Source organism: Saccopteryx bilineata, chromosome 2 (assembly GCF_036850765.1).
Source record: "Saccopteryx bilineata isolate mSacBil1 chromosome 2, mSacBil1_pri_phased_curated, whole genome shotgun sequence".
Taxonomy (NCBI): Eukaryota; Metazoa; Chordata; class Mammalia; order Chiroptera; family Emballonuridae; genus Saccopteryx; species Saccopteryx bilineata.
In genome coordinates this window covers 76,814,466-76,841,354 of record NC_089491.1, presented here as the reverse complement: position 1 = coordinate 76,841,354, position 26,889 = coordinate 76,814,466, and the positions used below count along the sequence as shown (strand labels likewise).

At 34.5% G+C, this 26,889-nt stretch overlaps 2 protein-coding genes across 7 annotated transcripts in view; one reads left to right on the top strand and one right to left on the bottom strand.

The window, feature by feature from the left end:
• PSIP1 (PC4 and SRSF1 interacting protein 1) overlaps window positions 1-18,536 on the top strand; it is a 40,570-nt gene extending 22,034 nt beyond the window's left edge. For 2 of the 6 annotated variants that reach the window (XM_066257287.1, XM_066257286.1), the window contains exons 5-16: window positions 232-336; window positions 1,753-1,815; window positions 6,349-6,445; window positions 7,420-7,495; window positions 9,594-9,825; window positions 10,675-10,793; window positions 13,378-13,433; window positions 14,211-14,281; window positions 14,510-14,611; window positions 14,729-14,942; window positions 16,150-16,255; window positions 17,374-18,536. In XM_066257287.1, coding sequence (XP_066113384.1) covers window positions 232-336; window positions 1,753-1,815; window positions 6,349-6,445; window positions 7,420-7,495; window positions 9,594-9,825; window positions 10,675-10,793; window positions 13,378-13,433; window positions 14,211-14,281; window positions 14,510-14,611; window positions 14,729-14,942; window positions 16,150-16,255; window positions 17,374-17,434 — 1,302 coding nt within the window. In that variant the 3' untranslated portion in view covers window positions 17,435-18,536. Of the gene's footprint in view, window positions 1-231; window positions 337-1,752; window positions 1,816-6,348; window positions 6,446-7,419; window positions 7,496-9,593; window positions 9,826-10,674; window positions 10,794-12,047; window positions 12,706-13,377; window positions 13,434-14,210; window positions 14,282-14,509; window positions 14,615-14,728; window positions 14,943-16,149; window positions 16,256-17,373 lie in introns of those variants that run through there. The other 4 variants (XM_066257289.1, XM_066257288.1, XM_066257290.1 and 1 more) reach the window with 4 other exon arrangements.
• Window positions 18,537-21,377: 2,841 nt separating this feature from the next.
• The window catches only part of SNAPC3 (small nuclear RNA activating complex polypeptide 3), a 55,003-nt gene continuing 49,491 nt past the window's right edge, over window positions 21,378-26,889 (bottom strand). Inside the window, exons 7-9 of the mRNA XM_066257292.1 lie at window positions 26,499-26,663; window positions 23,384-23,491; window positions 21,378-22,016 (exon numbers count right to left, since the gene is read on the bottom strand). Coding sequence (XP_066113389.1) covers window positions 21,869-22,016; window positions 23,384-23,491; window positions 26,499-26,663 — 421 coding nt within the window. The 3' untranslated portion in view covers window positions 21,378-21,868. The remainder of the gene's footprint in view (window positions 22,017-23,383; window positions 23,492-26,498; window positions 26,664-26,889) is intronic.

The window sequence follows — 26,889 nt, the reverse complement described above, 5'->3', positions numbered from 1 at the left end:
ACCGGTTCGTGGCCCAAAAAAGGTTGGGGACCACTGCCTTAGAGGACTTTTCTAAAGAAAATAGTAGCATTTGAAACTTTAAAATTGTTATGTATTGAAAGTGCTGTGTGGAACAGAAATGGGGATACTTTTCTAACTTACTAGCAGGCTTTTGATTTTTCATTTGTAAAAAGAAATTTTTACATGATAAAAATCTTATTTTATAAAATTAATACATTCAATTGTTCATAGGCATCAGCTAAACAATCAAATACATCATCTGATGTTGAAGTTGAAGAAAAAGAAACTAGTGTTTCAAAGGAAGATACTGACCATGAGGAAAAAGCCAGCAATGAGGTGTGTTTAATCTCTTGTGTTCTAAACCACTTAGTTGTAAGGAAGAAATTGTAAGAAGTGATGTGATGATCACTTGATCACAAAGTAGAAAGTAATCTTTAACTCTTTGAATAGTGAGGTTTTTTTTCATGTTCACTGACCCCCCAGAAGTGAGTTTTTTTGCCCAAAAAATGAAATTAGTTCCAGTTTCATTAACTTTAAAATCATGTTTGATAACTAATTTATGGAAATAAGAACATACATTTTCCTTTTTTATTTTATTTTATTATTTTAAAAATAATTTTTAAAAGATTTTTATTCATTCATTTTAGAGAGAGAAGAGAGGAAGGAGGAAGAAGCATCAGCTTCCCTATATGCCTTTACCAGGCAAGCCTAGGGTTTCGAACTGGCAACCTTAGCATTCCAGGTCAATACTTTACCTACTGTGCCACCACAGGCCAGGCCATTTCTCTTTTTTTAATGTTGCCTTACACATGGATGATTGTACTCTGGATGGTCAGGAGGCACGAGGACGTACATGAATGTACATACTACTCAAAGGGTTAAAGTAGTTGGCTAATAAATGAGAAAATAATTTAAGGCTTATTTCCTTATATAAATATTAAATACTACATTGTAAAATAATTTTTTGCATCTTTAAGATGCCAGGATGTTTTTATTTGGATTTTGTTGTATAAAATACGATGTCCAACTATAGCAGAGTTGGTTAGTTTTTGTTAGGGAATAAAAATTTTTTTTCCCATTGATTTGCTATAGAGAGTAAAAGGGGATGAAAGGGATGTAAAGGAGAGAAAGAAGCATCAGTTCATTTCACATTTCGTTGTGTCCTCACTGATTGTTTCTTTTATGTGCCCTGACTGGGGTTGAACCCATGACCTCTGGTGCACTGGGTTGACACTTTATCCACCGAGCCATCTGACCAGGGTGTTGTTAAGAATGTTTTTAAAACAAGGTATTGTGTAATAGATGTACTTACTGGAAAGGGCATTGAACTGGATTTTTAAAACCCTAGGTTGATTTCTAACTCTGTATTTGATTATCTATGACTAGGGAGATTCATTTAGCCTTTCTAGGCCTCATGAAATGACTATTAGATGATCTTCAAATTCCCAACCACCTATTAAAAATCAGAACTCTACTGTAATAAAAAAGTGGTTTCATAAATTTATGAACTTCTGGTGTGCTAGCAAGTATGACTTAGATTTGATTTGACAGAGGAAAGAATTTATTTTTTGGCAAACATACTGGCTATTTTAGTTTTGACTTTATAATGATAAGATTTTTAATGGTTTTTCAAAGGTTGGAGAAGCAAAACAAATTTCCCTAGAAGTTTTAATGAAATCTTCTTGTGACTTTTAGTTGAAGAAATTTTCTTTCACTCTAGGCAGAATTTAATTTCCTCTGTATTTTTCCTAGGATGTGACTAAAGCAATGGACATGACCACTCCAAAAGCTGCCAGAAGAGGAAGAAAGAGAAAGGTAATGTTACTGCTTCACCACATAATCTTAAAATAAGTTTTTAGTTGGATTAAGAAAGAGTAGATATAATGAAACCTTACCATTTAATATAAAATTTACCTTTTACTCTAAGTCCTTTAATATTTTAAAGAGTAGGTTATGTTTATTTAACAAAAGTGTTCCTCAGCGATACAGCACTCGTAATGTAAGTTGAATGGTAAAGGGGATAAAATGCACCAATTTTTATTCTTTTTTATGATATTGTTTCAAGTTTATCTCTATAAAATGGACAATATATATTCATGAGGTTGAGAGAATTAAATGAGTTAACACATGTAATATTTGTAATAAATCCTGATGCACAGTGATTGCTAATGTGTTATCCATTATTTTGTTGTTCTCAGAAAACTGTTGTATGAAATGAGTGACAGTTTAGATTAGGTACACTATATGCTTTTAACTAATGTGCATTTCTTCCCTATATGGAGTTTTGTTCATTATACCTTTTGCTGACCTATATCATTTTGCCTCCCACTGATATATGCCAAAGATTCAAAGAAAATTAAGAGTTTAGTATTTCATGAGAAAATAAAGTAGAAATAATTACAGTGGCTTTTTATCCTGTGGGCAGTGTGTGGAAGAAGTTATGATACCTTTAACAAGATTTTAAATAACATAATTTTGTCAGGCGGATGAAGGACACGTAGGACATGTGAGACAATTTTAAAAATACATACAGAGGCACAGAGAAATTATTGCATTTCAGATTATCAGATCATAAAGTTAGAGGGAAAGGGGCACAAAAAATGTTATATGGGACAACTTGAACTTAGAGAAGTAATGGGAAGCCAATGAATCACTTTAAATTTTAGGTGTCTCCTCTTAAAACAGCATGAATGATGGGGTTAGATTGGGTTTGTGAGACCAGTTTACTGGTTAATTCATTCAGATTTTAGTACTAACACTGGTCCAGGCAGAGATCTGAGCTGTGTCTGTTCTCGTTGATACTACATTTCTCTTGAGACAGACAATAAATACATAAGAGAGTTGAAGTGGGGAGTTAGGATAGTGACTTGGTAACGCTGTTTTGGAGGACCTTATTAAGGAGTTAGCATGCAATTGGAAGGACAAGAGGAACTATATTTATAGCAGGTGTTTTTCGTAGTATAAATATGAGATCAGATTTAAGGGCAGTTTAGGAAGTAAAATTGATAGTTGATTGGAAGTGAGTGTGAAGAGGGGGCAGTGAATCTAGGATGGCTCTAGGTCTTGGCAGGAAGACTGGATTAGATACTGAGAATAAAGGAGATGCTGACTTGGGAGCAGAGGCATGGGGAGGAGGAGGTAGAGCACTGTGGAAAGGAGACTGACGCGATAGCCACAGTTTTGACACCAAAAGGGGGGAGGTAAAAGTTAAAAGAGGCCATCACTGATATATAGACTAATAGATGAAGTAGTTGAAGTAGAAAATTTACTGGGAGGAATGCAGAAATGGGAATCCTGAGGAAATGAAATGGTAATAAAAGGTTGCTTTGTAAAATTACTGCTGAAAATGAACTGTCAGGAGGTGTGTTAAAAGGGAGAACAGAATTTTAAGAATGAGGGAGTGGTCAGTACTGCCCTATAGAGAAGGATTCCAGTAAGATATGTAACAAGATACTTTAAGGTCAAACAGTAAGGATGGATAAAGTGTGTTAGTGAATAAAATGTTTAACGTTAAAGTTTCACTGCATTTGAAGTCTTTGAAGGAAAGGAGAAAGAGGCAATAACAGGCATTTGCATGGGTAAGGGACAGTGTTTAATGTGGGAGAAATACAGTAGAGGAGTTAAGGCTTCTTTGCAAAATGAGGAAAGATCGAAGGTTTTGAAAGATTATATATTATTATAAGTAAGAACATGCTGGATGAGAAAGAAGGGAGAGCACATTTGAAAGAACTGACTTACCAGGAAGAAGGAGATGGACATTTCATCCCTTTTGACATTGAAGGGAAGAATAGAGGAAGCTATTAAAATAACTTTCTATGGAGACTTGGAAATTAAGGAAGACTGCTGGCCTCAGTCTCTCCTTTCTGGTGCACCCAATTCAAAACAAGATTGCATGTATGGTATGTGGGAAGAAAGAATTGAAAGTTTATGCTAGTGAGGAGAGAAGAGGGGAGGGAGGCATGACAAAAGACAGGTTAAAGGTTGTATTGGGTGGCTTTGAGTTACCAGCTGAGTTTGCATAAAATGAATGCATGTTTATATAATTTTCAGGAGGGCTCAGAAGCAGGGAATAGTAGAGCAGGGAAGGTAGAATTTTATAGTAATCCTCTGTTGGAGATTTGTGGAACAGGTGCAGCAAAACAATACAGAGGGTTTGAGATTGCAGCAATACTAGCCTCATGAGGTCTGTGTCTGTGGGGGCGCTTTTAGATCATGAAGGCAATAGAGCTAGAAAAGGGGGTGATAAATGGAGAGAAAATGTGTCAAAGGGTTAGAGGTTTCAGTAAGATAAAGTAAAATTTTTATAGTTAGACTTTGCATTTAAATGTATACTTATATGAAATAAGGTAATATTCTTTTCTCTGGATAAAATATTTATTGATTTTATTTTCATTAAGAATGAATTTGACTTAAATGATTTTCCATAAGTCAAATATGTACATGGTAGAGCTCGTTTTTTGCTTAGGATTAGTGTTCGTGTATTTTTACTTACTGTATTAGTTATTGTTGAACTTGTTACCTCTTATTGGCATCTCCTGAAAAGATCCATTCTACCTGCAATTCTTATGTGATGTCTTGATTTATTTGCAAAAGAAAAAAAGTGTTAAGAGGTTTAAAAGTTCATCAGTAAGAACTGAATTTCAGAGAACTTTTGCCCTGTTAATGCCTGAGTAGAAAAAGAGCTGTCTCATAGTCTTGAGTTCTCAATCTTTCATATCTGGGAGCTTGGTAAAAACATAGCTGCCTGACTCGCTATCCCAGAGTTTCTGAATAACAACAATTGGGATGGGGTAGGTGCTTTATAAATTCTTAAACAACCTGAGCTTATGTTTAGGAACAGTTTACTTGAGAACAATTCAAGGGGCATCTTAGATCAGTTTATTGATTTTTAATGTTTTGAATATGCATTATTCTACTCCAACTATGTATAAAAGCAAAAATGTTTAAAAAACCTACTAAAAGGAAATGGATAAAATCTAAGAAGTAGGATGCTAAGTCAGATTTGCATGTTCTTTTCTTTTCTTTTTTTTTTTTTACAGAGACAGAGTCAGAGAGACAGATAGGGACAGATAGGCAGGAACAAAAAGATGAGAAGCATCAATCATCAGTTTTTTGTTGTGACACCTTAGTTGTTCATTGACTGCCTTCTCATATGTGCCTTGACCTTGGGCCTTCAGCGGACTGAGTAACCCCTTACTCAAGCCAGCGACCTTGGGTCCAAGCTGGGGAGCTTTGCTCAAACCAGATGAGCTCATGCTCAAACTGGCGACCTTGAGGTCTCGAACCTGGGTCCTCTGCATCCCAGTTCGACGCTCTATCCACTGCGCCACCACCTGGACAGGCAGATTTGTATATTCTTTATTGCTGGTATTCATGCATAAAGATATTCTTTCAGTAAGGTGTTACCAGTTTATTGATCATCAGTAATCAATAAAAGACTGATACATGACATCCTTACCAGTCAGTATCAGGCTTTATCTCATAAATGTTTGTAAATCAAGATATTTTTATTAATGAGATTGGATTGTGCTTGTTTTTCCTTTATTGCCTATATTTTTGTTGATCTAGTTAATGCTGAATTTTAAATAATTGGGGGTGGAGTAGTAGTTCATAATGGCCTTCCTGTCCTCTTCACTGTTTCTTTCCTCCCTTTTATATTACAATCAAGATTGTGCTTCTTTTCTAATTAGTGGTTCTTAACCATTGTTCTACTCTAATAACTTGAATCAGCTAACCTGATTCTCATTTGGGGGTATTGTCTCCAGGGGGCATTATGGTTTGCAAAGGGTTAATGAGATTTCTTCTTTTCATGAGGGTTGTAAATCCCTCTTTATGGAAAATAAGAATAATAGATCTTAGTTAAAAAATAAGAGTATACATAATAACAAAGTTAAAAAATAAATATCAGCAACTTAATTTCTTAAATTTTCTAATATTAGAATCTTAACTTGGGTTCTATATTACAAGTACACAATATAAAGTGTTAGCATTTTTAGATATTTAAAGTGCATTTATAAGCAATGCATGGGTTGTTACAGTGTAATTAATTACATTATACTTTGGTCATTATTTTACATTGAGAATATTACTTTTATTTTTCCAAATGACTTTTTTAAGGTTGAGACTATCTAAAAAGTGAAGTTTATATTTGTTTCTTAGAATTGTTCACCAGAATTATAAGTTAATTTGAGGATCTCACTTATCAGTCAACTGCTGAAAAAGAAAAGATCATACAGAAATTATGCTTATTCTTGAATTTGTTATCTTAGAATGCCATATTTTGGCCATTGACTAAAACTTGGAATGCCTATTACTTGCTAAATAAGTTAATTAAATTTTGTGATTCAGGCAGAAAAGCAAGTAGAAACCGAGGAGGCAGGAGTAGTGACAACAGCAACAGCATCTGCTAATCTAAAAGTGAGTCCTAAAAGAGGACGACCTGCAGGTAGGCTTATTTATGTTTAAAACTCTGACTTACAGTTAATACTACACAACATTTAAGTGTTGCAGCTCAGATAACTTTGGAATAGTAGGGTAGGCAGCTGGTTATGTACAATATACAAATTTTAAAGGCAATAAACTTAGTTTCTTCTCTGTGTAATGAAGTATTTAAATTCGAAATAATTGCTTGGGACTTTTCATTTTCTGTTTTATCTCTATTATATTTTTCCACTAATATAGTGGCAAATAAGGTGGTGAGGTTTAAATTGTTTATTTTACCTAGCACACACTTTCTAAACGGAGTTATGAAAGCAAGAGAAAACAGCCTTTGAGAATTAAAGCTAAGAAATTACTGCATTCTTTGTTTAGAACCTTTATAATATGCAGCTATCATCAGCATTGAATACTGATAAAAATTTTCATAAATGTGAATGTATATATACATAATATTGTAATATGTATATGAATATTGAATAAGTGCTTTTGTGATACTAACAAACAACAAAGGATGTCTTTTAAGTCTTCCCAGCCATACTAAGGACAATTGAAAATTATAGTACTTTAATCTACCTCTTTAAATTTTCTGCTGTTGCTCATTTGAACAACTTGGGGGTATATTTAAAACTTAAAAGTAATAGTATCAATAAGTAACATTCTTAATACAGGGTTGGGCAAAAGTAGGTTTACAGTGGTTATGGTTCTGATTATTATAAGAGCTTGATTAACTCAAAAGAATGTCACAGTGGCACAGTGCCCTTAGTTAGGTACAATCTCAGAAGTGCTTCCATCACTGTCCTTCCTTATTTACACATTCTTGTAGTCTACTTGCTACACTCAAGCACACTCAGCAGAGTTCTTTATAGTTGTCGGTAAGCCTGCTTTTACCCACTCCTGTATATCATTGGTAATCTTTATAAGATTTGCATCTTGAAGGGAGAGCTGGTAGTTAACAGATTTCTTTCCCCCTGTGTATGTTAGCTACAGAAGTCAAGATTCCTAAACCAAGAGGCAGACCCAAAATGGTGAAACAGACTTGTCCTTCAGAGACTGACATGTGAGTTCATTTTAATGTGTAACAAGTTATGCAATAAATTAGACATTTGATTTTAAGCATAAATCTCTGCATTTTTACCAGTTTTATTTTACAGGATATTGTTCTTCTGTTTTTCTGGAAATTATGGGGAAAACTGTTCTAGTTTTTTATTATGTAAAAATTGATATAAAGCTAGATGATGCAGGGTAAAATCTATAATAGGGAATTTGGACAAAATAGTATGTGAAAGAAAATTTTAGACAAAGCATTCTTGAAGCAGTTTCCACAATTTTTTTTAGGTCCTCCAGAATAATTTTCTTAAAAAATAATGCTAAAATTATTTTTGTAATGTAAATAAAATTTTAAAGTGTTTTAGAACAGTAACTACTTTGTTATGAATAATCAGATTTCTCCTCATGTTGGCTTTTCTGAATAGAAACTTGACAGAAGCAGTGTATATTTAGACAAAGAGGACAAAACTTTTCGTAGCTATTGTGTGGGGTTTTTGGGGTTTTTTTTTGACAGTCAGAGAGAGGTACAGACAGACAGGAAGGGAGAGATGAGAAGCATCAATTCTTCGTTGCAGCACCTTAGTTCATTACATGGGTTCATATGTGCCTTGAGGGGGGGCGCTACAGCAGAGCGCCAGTGACCTCAGGGTTTTGAACCTGGGTCCTGCGCATCCCAGTCTGATGCTCTATCTGACGCTCTATCACTGCACCACCACCTGGTCAAGCTGTAGCTATTATGTTTCAAGATTCTGTAGAAAATGCTCAAGTGATTAATACATCAATTAAGAATAGATTTACAATGTTTTGAATCAAACACTTTTAAAAAAAATTTTAGTTATAGAACACTGGAGGGTTATTAATTCCAACCAAAATATATTTAAAGTGTTTTATTGCCAAGCTGTTAAAGTCTTCTCAAAAACAGTGGCACAATAAACTGCAGTAGTGAAATTAAGTTAGGTACATATGCAATTGAGGGTTTTGGGGTTTTTTTTGTTTTAATACATACCAAATCTCATTCATCCTGACCTTTAAATGTCTTATGTAATCATGGCACCAGGCACAGAGTCTAGGGCAGTGGTGGTCAACCTGGTCCCTACCGCCCACTAGTGGGCGTTCCAGCTCATGGTGGGTGGTAGTGGAGCAACCAAAGTACAAATAAAAAGATAGATTTAACTATAGTAAGTTGTTTTATAAAGATTTATTCTGCCAAACAGCGAAAATCTGACATAAAGTACTTGGTAAGTAATTATTATTATATGCTTTAACTTGCTGTAACTCTGCTTGATAAATTTTATAAAGTTATTTCCCTACTTTATAAATCACCATTACTGTGGAATCAGTGGGTAGTTAGAAAATTTTACTACTAACAGATATAAAAATGGGCAGTAGGTATAAAATGGTTGACTACCCCTGGTCTAGGGTTTCATGATCAACATAAAGCCTTGCTGAGACTTAGGAACTGAAAACACAAGTTATCTGCTCCCCACTCCCCTTTAGACACCCTTGTAGATCTGTGATAGGGAATCACAAATACTCCCATTTGGAGATTATGCTTAATTGGCCATATATGTAATTTATATGTGTAAGTTGGGAGCTTTTTACTTTGCAAAGACGATTTCTTTTAATTCTGAAATGACTACATTGGATCATAGTTTACTTCTGCAATTGTATTTTTCCCAGTATGTCTACTTTTTAAACATAATTTCATAAAAATATGTAGACTACTATGAAATCCAAAGGTTCAGGGATCTCACCCACTGTTGTTTCCCCAGAGTCAGGAAAATAGTAACTTGGCCAGTAAGTTACTTTGATATATCTTTTCCAGTGAATGAGTCAAAATGATTAAAGAGGTGAGAATAACTTTTCTGTTACACCAATGCCGCTGTAATATTTGTATCTCCTAATTTATATTAAAAGGATGTTCTTTTCCTTTTGTGATTGGATTATATTTTCCATTATATATTTTATTTGGAACACTGAAAAATTTTTTAAATAAATTATAGCTTATTTTCTAAAATACTAATTTTGTTGACTGGGAGACTTTGGTTGAATGATAGTATTAATAATAAATAAAAGTTCATTTTCCATTGTTGCATCCTCTAACATAGGGTAACTGAAGAAGACAAAAGTAAGAAAAAGGCCCAAGAGGAAAAACAACCTAAAAAGCAGCTTAAAAAGGATGAAGAGGGCCAGAAGGAAGAAGAGAAGCCAAGAAAAGAGCCAGACAAAAAAGAAGGCAAGAAAGAAGTTGAATCAAAAAGGAAAAATTTAGCTAAAACAACAGGGATTACATCAACCTCTGATTCTGAAGAGGAAGGAGATGATCAAGAAGGTGAAAAGGTAGAACGTTTATCAAAAAGTTGTTTTATATTTAGTTTAATATGGAGTTCTTAATAAACTTTGAGTAACTTAGAGAAAGTCTATAAATATGATTAAAAGTTAAATTTCTTTACCTTTCTGAATAAATTTGAATTAGCTACGTTAGAAAGCATACTTTAAACTTTAATTAATTTTCATTCTAAATTTATTGTACCTTTACAAAAATCATGATGTGGATATTAGACATTACAGATTTTTAAAAAATTTATTGGGGTGACACTGATGAGTAGAATCATAATACTTTTTGAACATACATTTCTATGATACATGATCTGTTTGTAGTAACACCACCTATGTAGAAGAGCTGGGGAAATAGGGATTACCGAATGCCAAATGGGCTGTGGCCAGTGAAAATAGATGTAAAGGAGGTACATTTACATACAGATTTTTTATTATTTGCCCTAGTGATATTCTTACCATTCCAGGCCCACTCTCTACCTTTTTTCAGTGGTTCTTTATTTGGATGTCATAGTTGTTCAGGGATTCCATTTAAGCTATGCATCCTTTTCTCCCTTTCTCTCTCCCTCTCTGTGTGTATCCTTATAGATCTGTAGACCCAGGTCCCAGGTTGTATAGATCACTTATTTTTATATGATTACTTAATACTTTAGAAGCCAAAAATTTAAATTGGATAGGTTGAATGGTATAGTTGTCAGTAAATAGGTACTGAAGTTAAAAATCATAGTATAGAAGCAAAAAATAGATTTTCTGCAGTGCAGAAAAATAGATTTTAATTTCTGGAATCATCAAGGAAAAAAATTTAGCAACAAGTGTAATTCTGAGATGAAATAAATCCTTTCTACTTCTCAGAAGAGAAAAGGTGGAAGAAACTTTCAGGCTGCTCATAGAAGGAATATGCTGAAGGGTCAACACGAAAAAGAAGCAGCAGACAGGAAGCGCAAGCAAGAGGAGCAAATGGAAACTGAGCAGTAAGTATTTTTTATTCTAAATTTTGATTTCTTTTTAAAGCTAGCATGGCATTTTTAAACAACGGAATCTCATTTTCCAGACCTTAAGAAGCCTTTTAAAGTGACTTTTCCCATATGATAAGAACCATCCTTCAGTATATGACCATAATCATGTCTTAGGCCTCATTCTTTTGAATAAGAGGATGAAATTCACTGAGGGTAATCACCCTGTGAATTATTTTTAATTTAAACTCAGAAGTGCAGATAAGATTTAACTGTTAATTGGCTTTGTAGAAAATGTCTTCATCCTCTACTGTTTTTATTTGTATAGTATTTTAAAAAGAGTAGTATGAAATATGCTTATTTGTCATAAAATCTGCAGGCTTTCCTCAAAAGACCAGCAAAAATAACAAAAGCACAGTTGGAAACCCAAAAAAAGCCTGTACCAATAGACCTAAAGGCCAACAGGGTTTGCATTAGATGTGTACAATATAAATCAAGTTCAAGCCGATTTCTCTTTAAGTTTTCATACTTGAAGACAGTATATACTTAACATGGTGAATTTCGTTTCCCTTTATTCTATGAAATAATTTTATTGGAAGGAAAATAGCAATGGCAGTGATGATTAGACTTCATATGCTACATTTGTTTTCCTAGTTATCTTTAGACTATCACTTCCGAGTTCTTTTTCTAAACGAAGTTTCTTCACGCAGCAGCATCTTGCATTATTCTGACTAACCCTGTTTTAGTGAGGTGCTTGTGAAAACATAGCCTCTCGGTCACTAAGACAGATAAGCAGTGAAATTCTTTAGAGCATTCTTAAATAATTTTGTACTTTTTCTTTAATAAATTTGTGAGCTGAAAAGTCTTTCTTTACAAGTCTAGTATTTTACTATGCTTTCTTAGTTTGGACTATATATAAGCAATTTCAGCTGCACTAGGAGTAATAAAAACTGGTTTAAAGCTCAGAAATGTTACTCCATTTCTTTTAGACTTTGACCATTTCTGTGATTATATTTTTTTCTTCCTGTCCTTTTCAATTCTTTCACTAAATAGTTGTTGCATTTTTATTTTTAACTTTATTGTGCTCTCCAAATTAAGATACAAAATTAGCCATTGCTTAGTAAAAATCTAGCCCAATCCTTCTTTAGTAATCCAGTTATCTTTATGTATTTCAGTTTCTTTTTGAATGTCCTCCAAATGTAACTTTCTCAAATTCTAATATTTGTGTTTTCTTTCCTTCTCCTGTTATTACAAAACTTTGTACTTGGACAGTTTTGCTCTGTAAAGCATTTCAGATGCAGCTTGTGTGAAATGCATTATGCAAAATAAAGTTTATTGTATTGTATTCCCAGCCAAACAACATGTAATCTACAGTAATAAAAAATATATCTCATTTTGGGCTCAAAGCATTAATCCAGTTACTGAAAAGAAAATACAAGTGGAACAAACAAGAGATGAAGATCTTGAGACAGACTCATTGGACTGAATTTCCCCCTCCCCCCCTTTGATGGAAGAATGTTCCAGATTCTAAATTGAGGACTTCATTAATGGCATTATTACTGTGTTATGATTGTTAAATTTCCTGTAAGGTACACACTACATACTAAGGTCGGCACAAGTTTTTTTCCAAGCTTAAAATGAAGCTTTGTGTATGAAAATTAGAATAAGATGAGAAGATGGTGGTTGTACATGATTTCATTTAGAAAATATAAAAATTAATTTTGTTTTGCAGTTAGGTGTTAAACTGGAATAGTTATTATACCCCAGAGAATGGAGCAGTTGTGCCCTTCCCTTGACATTCCTTTGTTGTCTAATTCTTTAGAATCTTAATTGTTTTTTTAATCCTGAGAGATTAAACGTAGCCTTGTTAAGAAAACAAAAATGAAACTGTAACCAAAATTTTAAAATAAAGTTTTTTAAAAAAAAACTACCCTGATTTTTAGATATTTTTTTGTTGTCTATTTGAATTGGTTTATAATAAGGCTCAAACTCCAAGCCAAGGTACTAGAACTTAATAACTCATTTTTAAATGGTTATGTATAGTAACATGGTACCTTTTCATTTGTGAAATGGAATGTAAATGTATCATTTAAGTTTGATATATTGGCAGAAATTTTTTTATAAAATAGCATTATCTTTAAACAGCCTTCTTAATGTTGAACTTCGAATCCCTCAAGCTATCTACCCCTTGGAGATGTGGAAACAATTATATCAGTATTTTATGACTTGTTACTTTTTAAAGTAAGTGTGATGTAGAATTTATGAAATCCGGACATTCTCTTCTCACTAAGGCCTGTTTGTCCACTCACCCTTATCTTGGTCTTGTACACCATTTCTTGCTGGGGAAAAAATTCATCATGGTGACTGTGATACCAATGAAAAACTAGATTGTTAGATTATTTTAGCATGTTTTTACAAGTTACATTAACTAATGCTATGGCATTGCAGAGGCCTCAGAATTATAGTCAGTTACTTGTGATCTAGGCTATTGACTTACTATTTTAAAGAAAAAGATTTTAACTTTTACATAAGGGATTGTGAGCATGTGGTAATCAGTCAGAAAGTTCCAATGTTTTCAAATATCTGTGTTAACATTTGATAGGCAGAATAAAGATGAAGGAAAGAAGCCAGAAGTTAAGAAAGTGGAGAAGAAGCGAGGTTAGTTATTTCACCTTCTTTAATTTTTAAAAAGATTTTTTATTGATTTGAGAGAGAGAGATTTGTTGTGCCACTCATCCATGTGCATCCATTGGTTGATTCCTGTATGTGCACTGAATGGGGATCAAACTCACAACCTTGGTGTATTGGACAACGCTCTGAGATACCAGGCCAAGGCTGTTTCCCTTTCTAACATGTATAAAGTTATACATAGGAAGGAAGTTATACACACAATTTTTTAGTGTAGGTTTTGAAATATGTAATTTTATGTTCTTAAATCCTACAAGTAAACTTATTTCAAATATCTAATGGATTCTATATATAGTACACATTGTATTGTAATTAAAATCAGGTGAACTTGCTAGGAGTCATGTTTATTATTTTAATGCTTATTATCTGGTTAAGTTAAATGTTTAGAACATTGGCAAAAGCAAAGTGTTTTCCCATTTTGTCAAATCTGGTTTTCAGTTAGAGATTCTATGTTTTTCGTTAATTGTTTAAGGTGAAGCAAGTGTTTAAAGACTAGAATAGGAGTCTGTTGGGTGCACACTACTTATTTTAGAGACATGAAGCTAGATGACTTTTTCTCCTTATATAATGAATGTTGCTTTCCTAAACCAAATACAAAGAATGGCAGATAACTTCTTAGTGATGTAGGCAGATAGTACTAACAACATTTTTAAAAATTCACCAAATCTTTCCATTATACTTTGCTTATCTTATACAGAAATACTGGTTTTGGAAAAACTATTTATTATTTCACATTTTAATTTATAGAAACATCAATGGATTCTCGACTTCAAAGGATACATGCTGAAATTAAAAATTCACTCAAAATTGATAATCTTGTAAGTGTTTAATATCATTTAAAAATAGTTACTTTTCTAGTTTCATATTTTCTCACGATTTTATTTCTAGTTTCATATTTTCTCACATGATTTTATAAGTATAAATTTAAGATAAAAGGGATTAATGCTGGTCATTTCGTACTGCCTTGTTATTTAATTTTTTTATCTTTAGAAATAGATTATAAAGGTTGTGCTGATTAACAGTTATGAAATTACTGTTTTGTGAAGGATGTGAACAGATGCATTGAGGCCTTGGATGAACTAGCTTCACTTCAGGTCACAATGCAACAAGCTCAGAAACACACAGAGATGATTACAACACTGAAAAAAGTAAGTGACCTTTAGTCATGCAGATTTTTAAAATTTCCTCAAAACCACTTCATTAAAAAGTAACATTTTAAAAAATCAATCAGGAAAAAATCATGAGTACATATTTTGTTTTCTCAGATACGGCGATTCAAAGTGAGTCAGATTATTATGGAAAAGTCTACAATGTTGTATAACAAATTTAAGAACATGTTTTTGGTTGGTGAAGGAGACTCAGTAATCACACAAGTGCTGAATAAATCTCTTGCTGAACAAAGACAGCATGAGGAAGCAAATAAAACCAAAGATCAAGGGAAGAAAGGGCCAAACAAAAAGCTAGAAAAAGAACAAACAGGTATGTGGTAATAAATTCCTTGTTTGGACTTTAAAAAAAATGGCTTTGATATGTCTCATTAATACCTTATATTAAATTACAAAAAGTAGCAGAATGTAGTAACGTACTCAACCTTAGCTTCTGTTTTGACTATTATAGTTGACTCTTGAACAATGTGGGGGTTAGGGATGCAGACCTTTTCTGCAATCAACTCCACATAATTTTGACTCCCACCAAAACTTAACTACTAATAGCCTGCTGTTGACTGGATGCCTTACTGATAACAGTCAACTAACACATTTTGCATATGTATTGTATACTATATTCTTATACTACAGTAAGCCAGAGAAAAGAAAATGTTACTAAAAAATGTAAAATATATTTACAGTATTTACTGAATTACTGCAGTTCAAACTCATGTAGTTCAAAGGTCAGCACTACTAGTAGTAGTTATTCTCATTTAAATAAGGTAAATTTCTTACCTACTGAAAGGTAGAAAGAAATGAACTTTTATGTCCCCCGTCAGCAGGCTTCAGCAGTTAACCAGTAAATGACCATTGCTGTCTTATACACCCATCAAGTTTTTCTATGACACCCCTGAAGATGACTTCAAAGCAAATTCAAGATATGCCATTAGAACCATAAATATTTTAGGATGTTAATCTGTGATGGATTCTCAAAACAGAATTAGTACCACTATCAGTTCCCCCAATTCTGTTATTAAATGTTGTAGCAGTAGCTGTTTAATGTAGAAACTAACATTCAAAATAGAGTTGTACTTTTTATTAGGAAATGTTTTATAGTTGTGCTTAGAAATTTGTTAGTAAGATTTATAGGGAAGCCCTCATTGTTTACTTAGTAACAAAATCATGTTAATTAGGAAATAGTATTTTTTGTTCTAAAATACCAAAAATGATATATATGAAATTTTACTGATTCATTGTTTTTATTTCTGAGAAACAAAATGAGTCATAATGCTCCAGAGTTGTACACTCGTTCCTGATAACAGTAACAAATGAAATAATCAGATTAATGATCTACTTCCTATACCCATAAATATATGTAGCAACCCTGTTTATTGTATGCCTCAGCTACCCTAAAAATTACAACTAAAATATATTAAGTATTAGAAACTTCAGGGTCTCTTATTTTTTTTATTTTCATCTTTAGTGGACATTCTTAAGGTGTTAGAAGTTCTAACAGTCTTTTCATTGGAATCCTTCTAAAGGTTCAAAGACTCTAAATGGAGGATCTGATGCTCAAGAGAGTCATCAGCTGCAACATAATGGAGATAGCACTGAAGAAAGCAAAGATGAGGCCAGCAGTAAGAAAAAGTGAGGACTTGTTTTAATGGGTCGTAATGTGTGTTTAATTTTAAATCACATTGTTGTTCCAAGGTTATTTGTACAAGGAATATTTTGATCACTCAGTTCCTGAATTTAGGAAATGAGATGCAAATCAAAAATGCAAAGTCATAAAAAGAACTTTTATTTACAATTATTTTGCCACTGTATTCATGGGAACAGAGCTAGCTAGCAGGAATCCATTTTAAAAAATAATTACTCTTCTTTGGGCTGATTTCACTGAGGCATCTTTAATAATGACTTATGTTCACAGTTTCTTGATTGTGACAGGATAATAAAAATTAGATCTAGAATCTCAGGCTTTTTTTTTTTTTTTTTTACAGAGACAGAGAGAAGGGTAGATAGGGACAGACAGACAGGAACAGAGAGAAATGAGAAGCATCAATCATCAGTTTTTTGTTGCGATACCTTAGTTGTTCATTGATTGCTTTCTCATATGTGCCTTCACAGTGGGGCTAAAGCAGACCAAGTAACCCCTTATTCGAGCCAGCAACCTTGGGTCCAAGCTGGCAAGCTTTGCTCAAACCAGCCCGCGCTCAAGCTGGCGACCTCGGGGTCTCGAACCTGGGTCCTCCGCATCCCAGTCCAATGCTCTATCCACTGTGCCACCACCTGGTCAGGCTCTCAGGCTATTTTGTATTATGATATCCACTCTGGATATGGAACCAAAATTCTCCAAGTCTTGGTTTATTGCACTCTATTATTAGGACTTGGAATCAACCATCCTTTCTAATTCTGAAATTCAGGGATATTGTCTGTGTGTGTATCATCTCTTTTCTTTATTAAGTTTTATAATGCTTGTATCACAGGTCTAACATTTTCATGTTCTTTATAAAGAGAATTCATTTTAAAGGTGGAAATGATGGGAAGGCCCGGGCCATGATGCTTCCCTGAGTTTTACTGTGCTTTGAGCTTCTTATTTTGGGGGAATGGATAGAATATGGTAGAATAAAAGTTTCAACCAAAAATAATAACCAAATCTTTGGTCATTTAAAAAACATAACGCAGACTTAATTTTTTTTTTTTCTCCTGAGGAAAATACTCCCCTAACCCCATTGTCACACCTTTTTCCCTCCACTTTTTTTTAGGCCATCTAGTGACGAGAGAGAGGCCGAAATATCTCTGAAGGATTCTACGCTAGATAACTAGGTTGACATGCCTGGACTATAAAGAACATTTGAGAAGTTTGTAATGGTTTCCATTTGAAACAGACTGCTGAAAGTTTTAAATTTTTATAAGCATAGGTTTTGATGTTTAAAACTTGTTTTAAGGGGGGGGGGAATCCCTTTGTTTAAAAGTAATTAAACATTGCTTAATTGTGCAGTATTAACAGCTACAGTATACAGTAAATGTGAGGGAACTCCATTTAGGAAATATTGAACTGCTTTTCCAGACATTGGTTGTAGCATATTTTCAATTAGTGTGTGTACGTTAATGTGTAATTGATAGTAGAAAAAAGTTACATTTTTAAAACTGCTACTTGTATAAAACCTTTACTGTTTTCCCAAATACTGTGGGTTTTGTGCATAGTTTTTACAAATCTTGGATTTTACCAGACTGTCTTTTCACTGTGGTTTTTGTAGAAGTTACTTCTATATAATTACTCCCTTCTTCTATCTAAAATTAATCTCAGTCTACATTGTGCTACATTATCCTGCTGCTTTGTTACAATGTGCGGTCTATATGCCTTTTTATATGACAACCAGATAACCAGCTGACATTGACCTGACAATTCTACAAGGTACCAAATTCATGTTAACTTGAGAAGGCAATTTAATTTTGTGGCTGAGAATTCAGTCGCATGACTTCCTGCAGAGAGCAGAAAATGGGTGTCTATAAGAATAAATCTGGCTCGAGGTTCAGCAGTCTAAAATCCTTTACAGGCACTAATAACTGAAAGTGAAAACTAAATGATGAAAGTTTATTTTTGAGATATTTCTGAATTTTTAAAGGCACACTCATAAAGAATGTCACTAAGTATTTTTTTAATTGGAGAATGATCCATGATGCTTATGCAGTAAATAAACATAAAATACTATATTAGAAAACTAACCTATTTGGAAACATGGCTACATTAGAAGGGAATTTTTATTTCTGTATCATACATGTGACAGGACTGCAAAAAGTGGAAACATTAGTTGCTCTGAGACAGTAGACAAAGTATCACACTTGCATGTGGCATACATTGTATGTTTTTGACCTCTCATAATTTATTTTCATCCACAGATGAAAAGTTGATTTATTTCAATAATTGGAATTTTAATTATGAGAGGTCTTAAAATGGAACATAGGACCCTGTGTTTTGAGGGAACTCTTGGTATTAACATCTGTTTGGTCCTTAGTACAATTAAAATCTGGATTACTCTAGTTAAGCCATAGGTGTTAACATGTAAACTTGTTTTGATTAAAGAATTTTTCTATCAAACTGTACTAGTAAAGTATTTCTTTCACTATTTACAAAACTGTGTTGGAATTCTAGAGTTGCTACCCAGGGAGTGATTTCTTAATTTCATCATAGAGATTGTGTTTGGACAGACAGGGAAATTAAAAAGCTCAAAATGATAAAAAGGAAATGTTATTTTTGGTTCACTCTCCCTTTTTTTCCGAGGCCCTACAGAGCGACATAGCTTACCAAAGATCAGAATGTTCAACTTCCCTTGCTATATAACCAGTTCTGACTTACATGTTTAAAGTTGCCTTCTCTAGCTTAACCTTCATTTCAAGAAATTTTCTTTGTTGACAATTCACAAAATCTCAGAACTATTAAGAAAAAGTCAAACAAATTTCAAGAATTTTCAGGAGCATTGGCTCAATATAAGTTGAATATTTGGTCAAAGCTCTACAAACGGACATTTCTCTTAAAGAGATACTTTAAATAAGAGCTAGACCCCAATCCACATTTTTTATATGTATAAACAACTTCTATTTTCATTGCTACTTTTCTTTTTCACTGCTACTTTTTAACCATTGGATAACCCTTTTTTAAAAAGTTACGCATGACTCGGCAGAATCAATTGTTGAAGGTTTTCTCGGCTGTTCTGGAGAAACTTAAGCAGTATTCAGAGAATCTGAGTCAGGCAACAGCTTGACTGGAGAACCTTAAACCTTACATTTGCTATGTCAGGTGATTTCATTTAGTAGGATAGTAAACTGATGGTAGTGTATCCACACACTTACCTGGTTGAAGATGGCAGGTCAAGATGAGATGGCCTATACAAGAGCAAAGGCTTTTTACAGGGCTCTGAAGGCTTCACTAACAACTTATTTTGTCCCACTGGCCAAAGATGATCTATTGGAAACAGCAAACCCATAATTAAACCTCAAGAAAAGAACCTGCTATATAGGCAGAAATGTGTTTAAATTTCACCTGTGAATGTTCTAACCTTGGTTAAATTACTCTTAAAAGGTACTGAAGCCTGAAAAAGATGTTTAACTCATTTCTAAATACAGACGATGTTGACTGATTCAAGTTCATGACATTTTCATATTTGCTTTTTCTTCATTATATAACATACGTAACTTAGGTCATGTTGTGTTTAACATTGAAATTTGCAGCTATTTAAAGTTGGGAGACCTGTGTAACTGATATACAATACATTGGTAAATTTGGGAAGTAACCTGGTTAGGTTAGCCTTCTAGATTTTACCAGGAAATGATAATAGATACCTGAGCCTTTGTAATGCTGGTGAAAAAGTTAATCTAAAGAACCAGCAGGATAATCTTCTAAATAAATGATAAAACAAGAATTTCAGTAATAGTACTGTTTCAACTGACAATCTTCTTTCTCCACTAAAATAAATTCATAGGCACCACACATGGATTAATGCCTCTGTTATAATTCACTTTCTGGAATTTTTGTTGTGAGAATATGAAATAATGAGAATGAATAAAATTGGCCCTGGCCGGTTGGCTAAGTGGTTGAGTGTCAGCTCAGCATGTGGATGTACCAGGTTCAATTCCCAATCAGGGCACACAAGAGAAGCGACCATCTGCTTCTCTATCCCTCCTGTTTTTCTCTCTCTCTCCCTCCCTCTCTTTTGCTCTTCCCCTCCCACACTCATGGCTCAAGCAAGGGTGGGCACTGAGGATGGTGACTCCATTGCATTGCTTCAGGTGCTAAAATAGGTCTTGTTGCCAAGTAAAAGAGCAGCAATCCAGACCGGCAGAGCATCGCATGGTAGGCTTTCTTGGTGGATCCTGGTTGGGGCGCATGTGGGAGTCTGTTTCTGCCTCTCCGTCTCTCACTTGATAAATGAAAGAATGAAAGTAAAAATTTAGGCAATGACATAAACCATGTTGGGACCTCTTAGTTTATTTACAGTGCTGCTCTGGTGTACTGACTGAATCAGTGACTAAGAACATCGCTAGACATACCAGAAACAGGTGCTTGTGGTCTTCACACCATTCAACTTAATTGGACATGTTGCATTAAGTCCATAAAACATTTAATGTCAACCTTTTAAGCACACAGGCTTATAAGTATCATCAGTTTATATGGTAAATGTCTGTTCTTACCCATCCAGGGAGTATGGAATTCAGTTGAATCTATAAATATAACCTAGAAGAAAGTGAAATTTCAAATGACAAATTTAATTTTCCACCCTAAAAAGGTTTCCATAAAATATTTCAAAATAGCTACAATTTTCCCTGATCTAGATCTTGAAATTTATAGTTGCCCTTTGGCCCAGAATGAGAAAAGAGAAAAAATAGAATTGTCATAGTAAGTGGCCAAAAGAAAAAAGCTGACCCAGAAGAACTCTTGTGTTTTTACATACAGAATACTGGGTATTACTGCCCAAGAATAAGTGAGTAAAAGCTAATCCATAGGATCTTGATTTTCCATGTCCTAGTCATCATAATGCATGAACTCTTTTCTCTAATCATAAAATTATTAAACTGTACATTTGAAGTGCTTAGCAGTTGTGATTCACGGAAAGTTGTCAAGACGAAGCTTCAATTTAAATGCTACTATTGTAAAGCTATGAGTATGTGCTCAAGATCTTTTTATATTCATTATTTGTGTAGTCTCATTAAAATGTTAACCATACCAAACATTCCAAGAGTCCATTGTCAAATTAAACTACACAATAGGTATTAATATTGTATTTATTAAATAACCTATTTTTATTCTCCCTCATTTTTATTAGATATTTGAAAAATCTTTACCTTGGAAACCACATGGTATATATATATACAGTATATTCAGTTCTTTAAAGAATTTTCAAAATACTTCCTGCCACTTGATGTGTCATTAATTGAGATTGGTGGTGGTTAGCAGTAAGGATACAATAACCAGGCAAGTCACAGACTGGGAGGAAATCAGAACACATATATCTGACAAAGGATTTGTATTCAGAATATATAAAGCACTCCTACAACTCAGGAAGATAAAACACTTAAAAATGGGCACACTGAATAAAAACTATAGTTTAAATAAATACTAAAATATATCTAAGAATTTAAATACAGTCAAGTTACTTTGTAAGGAAATCTGTAATTTGAACTTTTGAGGGAGGAGTAACTTTAGCTGAGAGTTTCAGGCTGATCCTGTTCCTAGAAAGTGTACACTTTTTGTTGTTGGTATTAATTAAAGGTTCCGGGATCAACATAAGGATAAGCAAGAAATTCCCCCAGTTTGTTGCCTTCTGAATCATAGTGGAGCATTCGGAAGCAAACATCACAAAAGAAACATGGATCGTCTGGTGCAAAACTGTCATTGTTCGTCACCCATCTGTGGTAAAAAAACAAAAACAAAATACCATTACAATCAACTTTCTCATGTGTAAGTTATGTAGTAAAATATAAATATAACATTCCTACTATTGCTTTCTATCTTATCCATAAGCAAAATTCTTCACAGGAGTTTTCTGTACATATGTACACTATCGATATGCAACAGGGAAAAGGGCAACTAACAAGCACTGCTGTTTCTCTGAAAGACTGCTTAACGGTAAGTTGAGAAGAATACAAATCTATAATTGAAAGTATTACACAGACCACACCATGACATACCTATTTGAAAATGGTCAATATGAACATAATCATTTCCTTTTTATAGGCCATCTTGAAAAACAAGTAAGATGCTGTAGATATGATATACTTTTGCTTAATTTCTCTTTCTGATAAAGTAATACTGGTTAATTTGCAAACTTCAGCTGTTTTACTTAGAATTCAGGAAAAAATGTTGATGGGAAATATGGGTAAGATTATTCAACTGAAATTTTAATTTTTTTAAATAGATTTTATTTATTGATTATATAAGGGGGAGCGAGAAGTATCAACTTATAGTTGCTTCACTTTAGTTGTTCACTGCTGCTTATGTGACTTGACCAGGCAAGCCCAGGGTTTTGAACCAGCAACCTCAGCATTCCAGATTGGTGCCCTATCCACAATGCCACCACAAGCCAGGCTGAAATTTTTTTTTACTGGAGATGTTACTAGTCACAGATGAAAATGCTATTTTTCAGTTTATCTGAATTGTGAATCTCATCAAATGTTTATTTAATATTCTCTGATTTCCATTTTGATTTAATAACACTGATTCATGTTCTCCTATTCATCATTTGGAAAAGCACATTCTTCAGGGGAACCGAAAACAGGTTGATACTAAATTCTTCCCTTTTCCTCTGAATGTTTTTGGACTGATCCACAGTTAAAGAAACAATCTAAACATGCAGAATCACATAAATCAGAAATTTTATAAAGCCCTATTTTGACCTCATTACATATCAGATGCTGTGCTGCTATTCCACTGAGGAGAAACTATAAATGAAGCCGACTTTGTAAACTGCAGAGAGGTGGCAGAAAAACATGGTTCCCTGATGACACTGAGCATTGCATCAACCAAACTAGTCTGACCTACACCTGGACTTGCACTATACATGATAACCATTTACAGTACTTACTGTTTAAAAATGCAGTTATAACCTACTAAACTCATCTGCAGGACTTCTCTACTAAATAAAAACACCCTTTATATTATTACACCCCCAAGTATAAGTCCTGAGATTCAAAACAGAAAACTGAAATACCAAAAATCACTATTGAAAACTAATACTTCTCAAAAAAAAAAAAAAAGAGAGATGGATAATCACTTACCTGGCTGTGTACATTTTACAAACAAAACATTTTCTGGTCCATAACCAATGCTTCTTGGTAAGAAGAGGATAAAGTGTCCTATCCAAGCAGTCATCACGATGCACAAGCCTTTTGTATGTAACAAAATAAAATTAAAATCCAAATTTTTGTGACATATAAAGAATCAAATATAGCTGTACCTCAACATTAACAATGTAGCAGATACAGTTTTCAATTTTTTGCTCACAAAAGTTACATATATACTGACTTGTACACCACGTTTAACCAAGTTGTGTTCTTCAAAACACATTCTCCAAGAGAGCATTCTGGATCAAACAATGCTTTTTATGAAACTTCCCAAATCCCTCCATGGTAATGTGCACTGTGACTTTCTGAGAGGGAGATGCTGTGTGTACAGTATTTCTTGAATGTACTCCAGAAAATTTTTATTTTACTCACAGAACATAGTTTGAGCAACTAAATTGACTTATTTAAGAATTTCATGAACTATTCTACCTAGATTACCTGGTTATGTGTTAAAACATGGCTCTTGTACTGTCCCTTTTATTAAAATACAAGTCTTTCTGACTTGTGGAGATGCACTGGATAAAGCATTGACCTGGAATGCTGAGGTCTCGGGTTTGAAACTGGGCTTGCCTGGTCAAGGCATATATGGGAGTTTATGTTTCCTGTTCCTCCCCCCCCCTTCTCTCTCTTGCCTCATTAAATAAAATAAAAAAAAATCTGATTTCTGGTATAGTGTGAATCGGTAAGACTTTAGTTTTAGGTGTCAAAATGAAGAAACTGAGTGAAAATTAACCTACTCTATGCTACTAATCAGCTGAGCAAGTCCCTGAGCCATGCTAGACCTCAGATTCTTCGTCTAAAAAGTGAAAAGCCTGCTCAAGAGGATTCTAAAAGTCCTTGGACAATTTTAAGAAATGGTAGCAATATATCAATTTCACCATCGGGAACTAATAAACTTTTAACAGTTTACTAATTATTAAACTATGGAATGGCACTAATTAAATCCACTGGTAATAGAAAAATGACTTTTAGTCTAAATTATGTTTCAAATTGCCTCAAGTTTAAGGAATGACACCATGTGCAGCAATATGCCTGCACTAGGAGAAATTGTAAGGAACGTAAAAGCAGCAGAATAGATTATATAAAATTTGAATAATACATTATTCAAGAAATAAACACAAAACTTTGAAAATCATATAAATCTATGACGTTTATGAGCTCTCCTGGCTCTGGCTTCAAAAGTTCTTCCCAAGGGGCAACTGTTTTATACCTTCTCTCTCTCTTTTTTTTTTTTTGTATTTTTCTGAAGCTGGAAACGGGGAGAGACAGTCAGACTCCCGCATGCGCCCGACCAGGATCCACCCAGCACGCCCACCAGGGGGCGATGCTCTGCCCCTCCGGGGCGTCGCTCTGTTGTGACCAGAGCCACTCTAGCGCCTGGGGCAGAGGCCAAGGAGCCATCCCCAGCGCCCGGGCCATCTTTGCTCCAATGGAGCCTCACTGCGGGAGGGGAAGAGAGAGACAGAGAGGAAGGAGAGGGGGAGGGGTGGAGAAGCAGATGGACACTTCTCCTGTGTGCCCTGGCCGGGAATCGAACCCGGGACTTCTGCACGCCAGGCCGACGCTCTACCACTGAGCCAACCGGCCAGGGTATACCTTCTCTTTTTAAATTTACTTTTATTCATTGATTTAGAGAGAAAGGAAGGTCGGAGAGGGTATGAAAGGGAGGGAAGGAGAGAGAGAAACATCGATTTGTTTTTCCACTTATTATGCATTCACTAGTTGACTGCTGTATGGGCCCTGACCGAGGATTGAACCCGTAACCTTGGAAGTATCGGGATGAGGCTCTAACCAACTGGACTACCCGGCCAGAGCTTGACTTATATTCTTAACAGTTTCTTTTTAATTTAGCTCTTCAACATCTCTCTACAAAACTACTCTAACTGTGGGTAAATAGAGAGTCAATGTTCAAATCTTGATGAATCAGTACTACTGCCACCTAAGTAAGCTACATAATAATACTACAGGTTCCTTTTATTGTTTAACAGTTTTCTACTGTAGCTACTAATTCCCTCATGCTTGCATTTGGTAAGCTGTCCATGTACCCATCACTAATTCAGTTTCCTATTTTCTGACAGAACGGTAAACATACGCTCTATACAGAATGCACCAACAGGAGGTCTAACAGCTCTGGGCACCCTTCCCAAGCCCTCCATCCTGCTCCAGTCTCTGGAGTAAGCTGTTCTCCAGCTCTGCTAGACAGCCATCATTCTGGGATTTCCCTTTTGCTTCATTTTGGGAGTTCCTTTTATGTCTTATCTATTCTGTTTTCAGTGAGAGGTAAAGTTCTGGAGACTGAGATCCCAAAAACATGAAAGCAAAGACTTTCTGAAGCATCAATTCCTATTACTGGTATAATAAATACACAGTGTATCAGTGCTCCACAAAAATACTTAAAATGATCTCTCAGAAGGAATCCAACTGGACATAGAACAGGGCTTATTCCTATATACTGTCTTTCACAAACTGCGATTTCCCAATAAGGAAATGAAAAGCTTTATTATGAGGAAGAAAGAAGATACCACTATATAAAATTTATAACTAATTTTAAAATCTCATTTTAAACAATTTTAGTCCTTCCCACTTTAAAGCTGTATGAAAGCATTTAAAACTTCACATTTGTCAAATATTAGAATCAGTTTTCTCTTCCCCCAGTTCCCTTTTATCTCCTTCAGATTTTGGCAAAAGAAAACCGAGAAACAGCTGCAAACCTGCAGAGGACTGATACGGTACACAAAGCAGATGGCTACCTCCCTAGTAACAGCTGTCCAATATCCAAAGGGAGATACTTGTAAAAGTATTTACAGGTTTTTAACCTTCTAATAAAACAGTAAAGCATTTCTTATTATATATCCCCCCCCCAAAAAAAAGAATAGAGAACACAAAATCGGTCATTGCATGGAAAGTCCTTATTTTTGCTGTTTCCAAGCCATGCTGCACTGATATTACTTTTATTTCTTACTAAAAAAACACAAAAACCTGTGCTTTTATACTGTAAAAGAGAAAAATACACCAGAACAAATAAAATGTTCTGACTACTGCCACTTACCTTATGTCAGTAACAACGATAACATGCTCACAGTCTCCCTGATGACAGTATAAGTAGGGAAAACCCAGTTTCACATGTAAGTCATTGAAGGTGAAATCTTCCATTTTAGCAGTCTGGAACTTTGCATAGCCTCTATCATGGGACTCGGACCACTCAATGATAGTTCTGGGGGAGGGGGAAGGAGGCGAGAATATATCATTGCTCCACAAAAAACTAAAAATGACAGAAAACGGTTTGTGACTGCAGTACTTCCCAAAACCTGGCTCACCCAATGAACTGGACAGCTGCCATCTTGATTGAGATGGCAATCATCAGAGCAGCAGTTATCAAAGTGTGGTTCTTGAAACCCCATGGGAGTTCACGAGGTCAAGATCATCTTTACAATAATCCT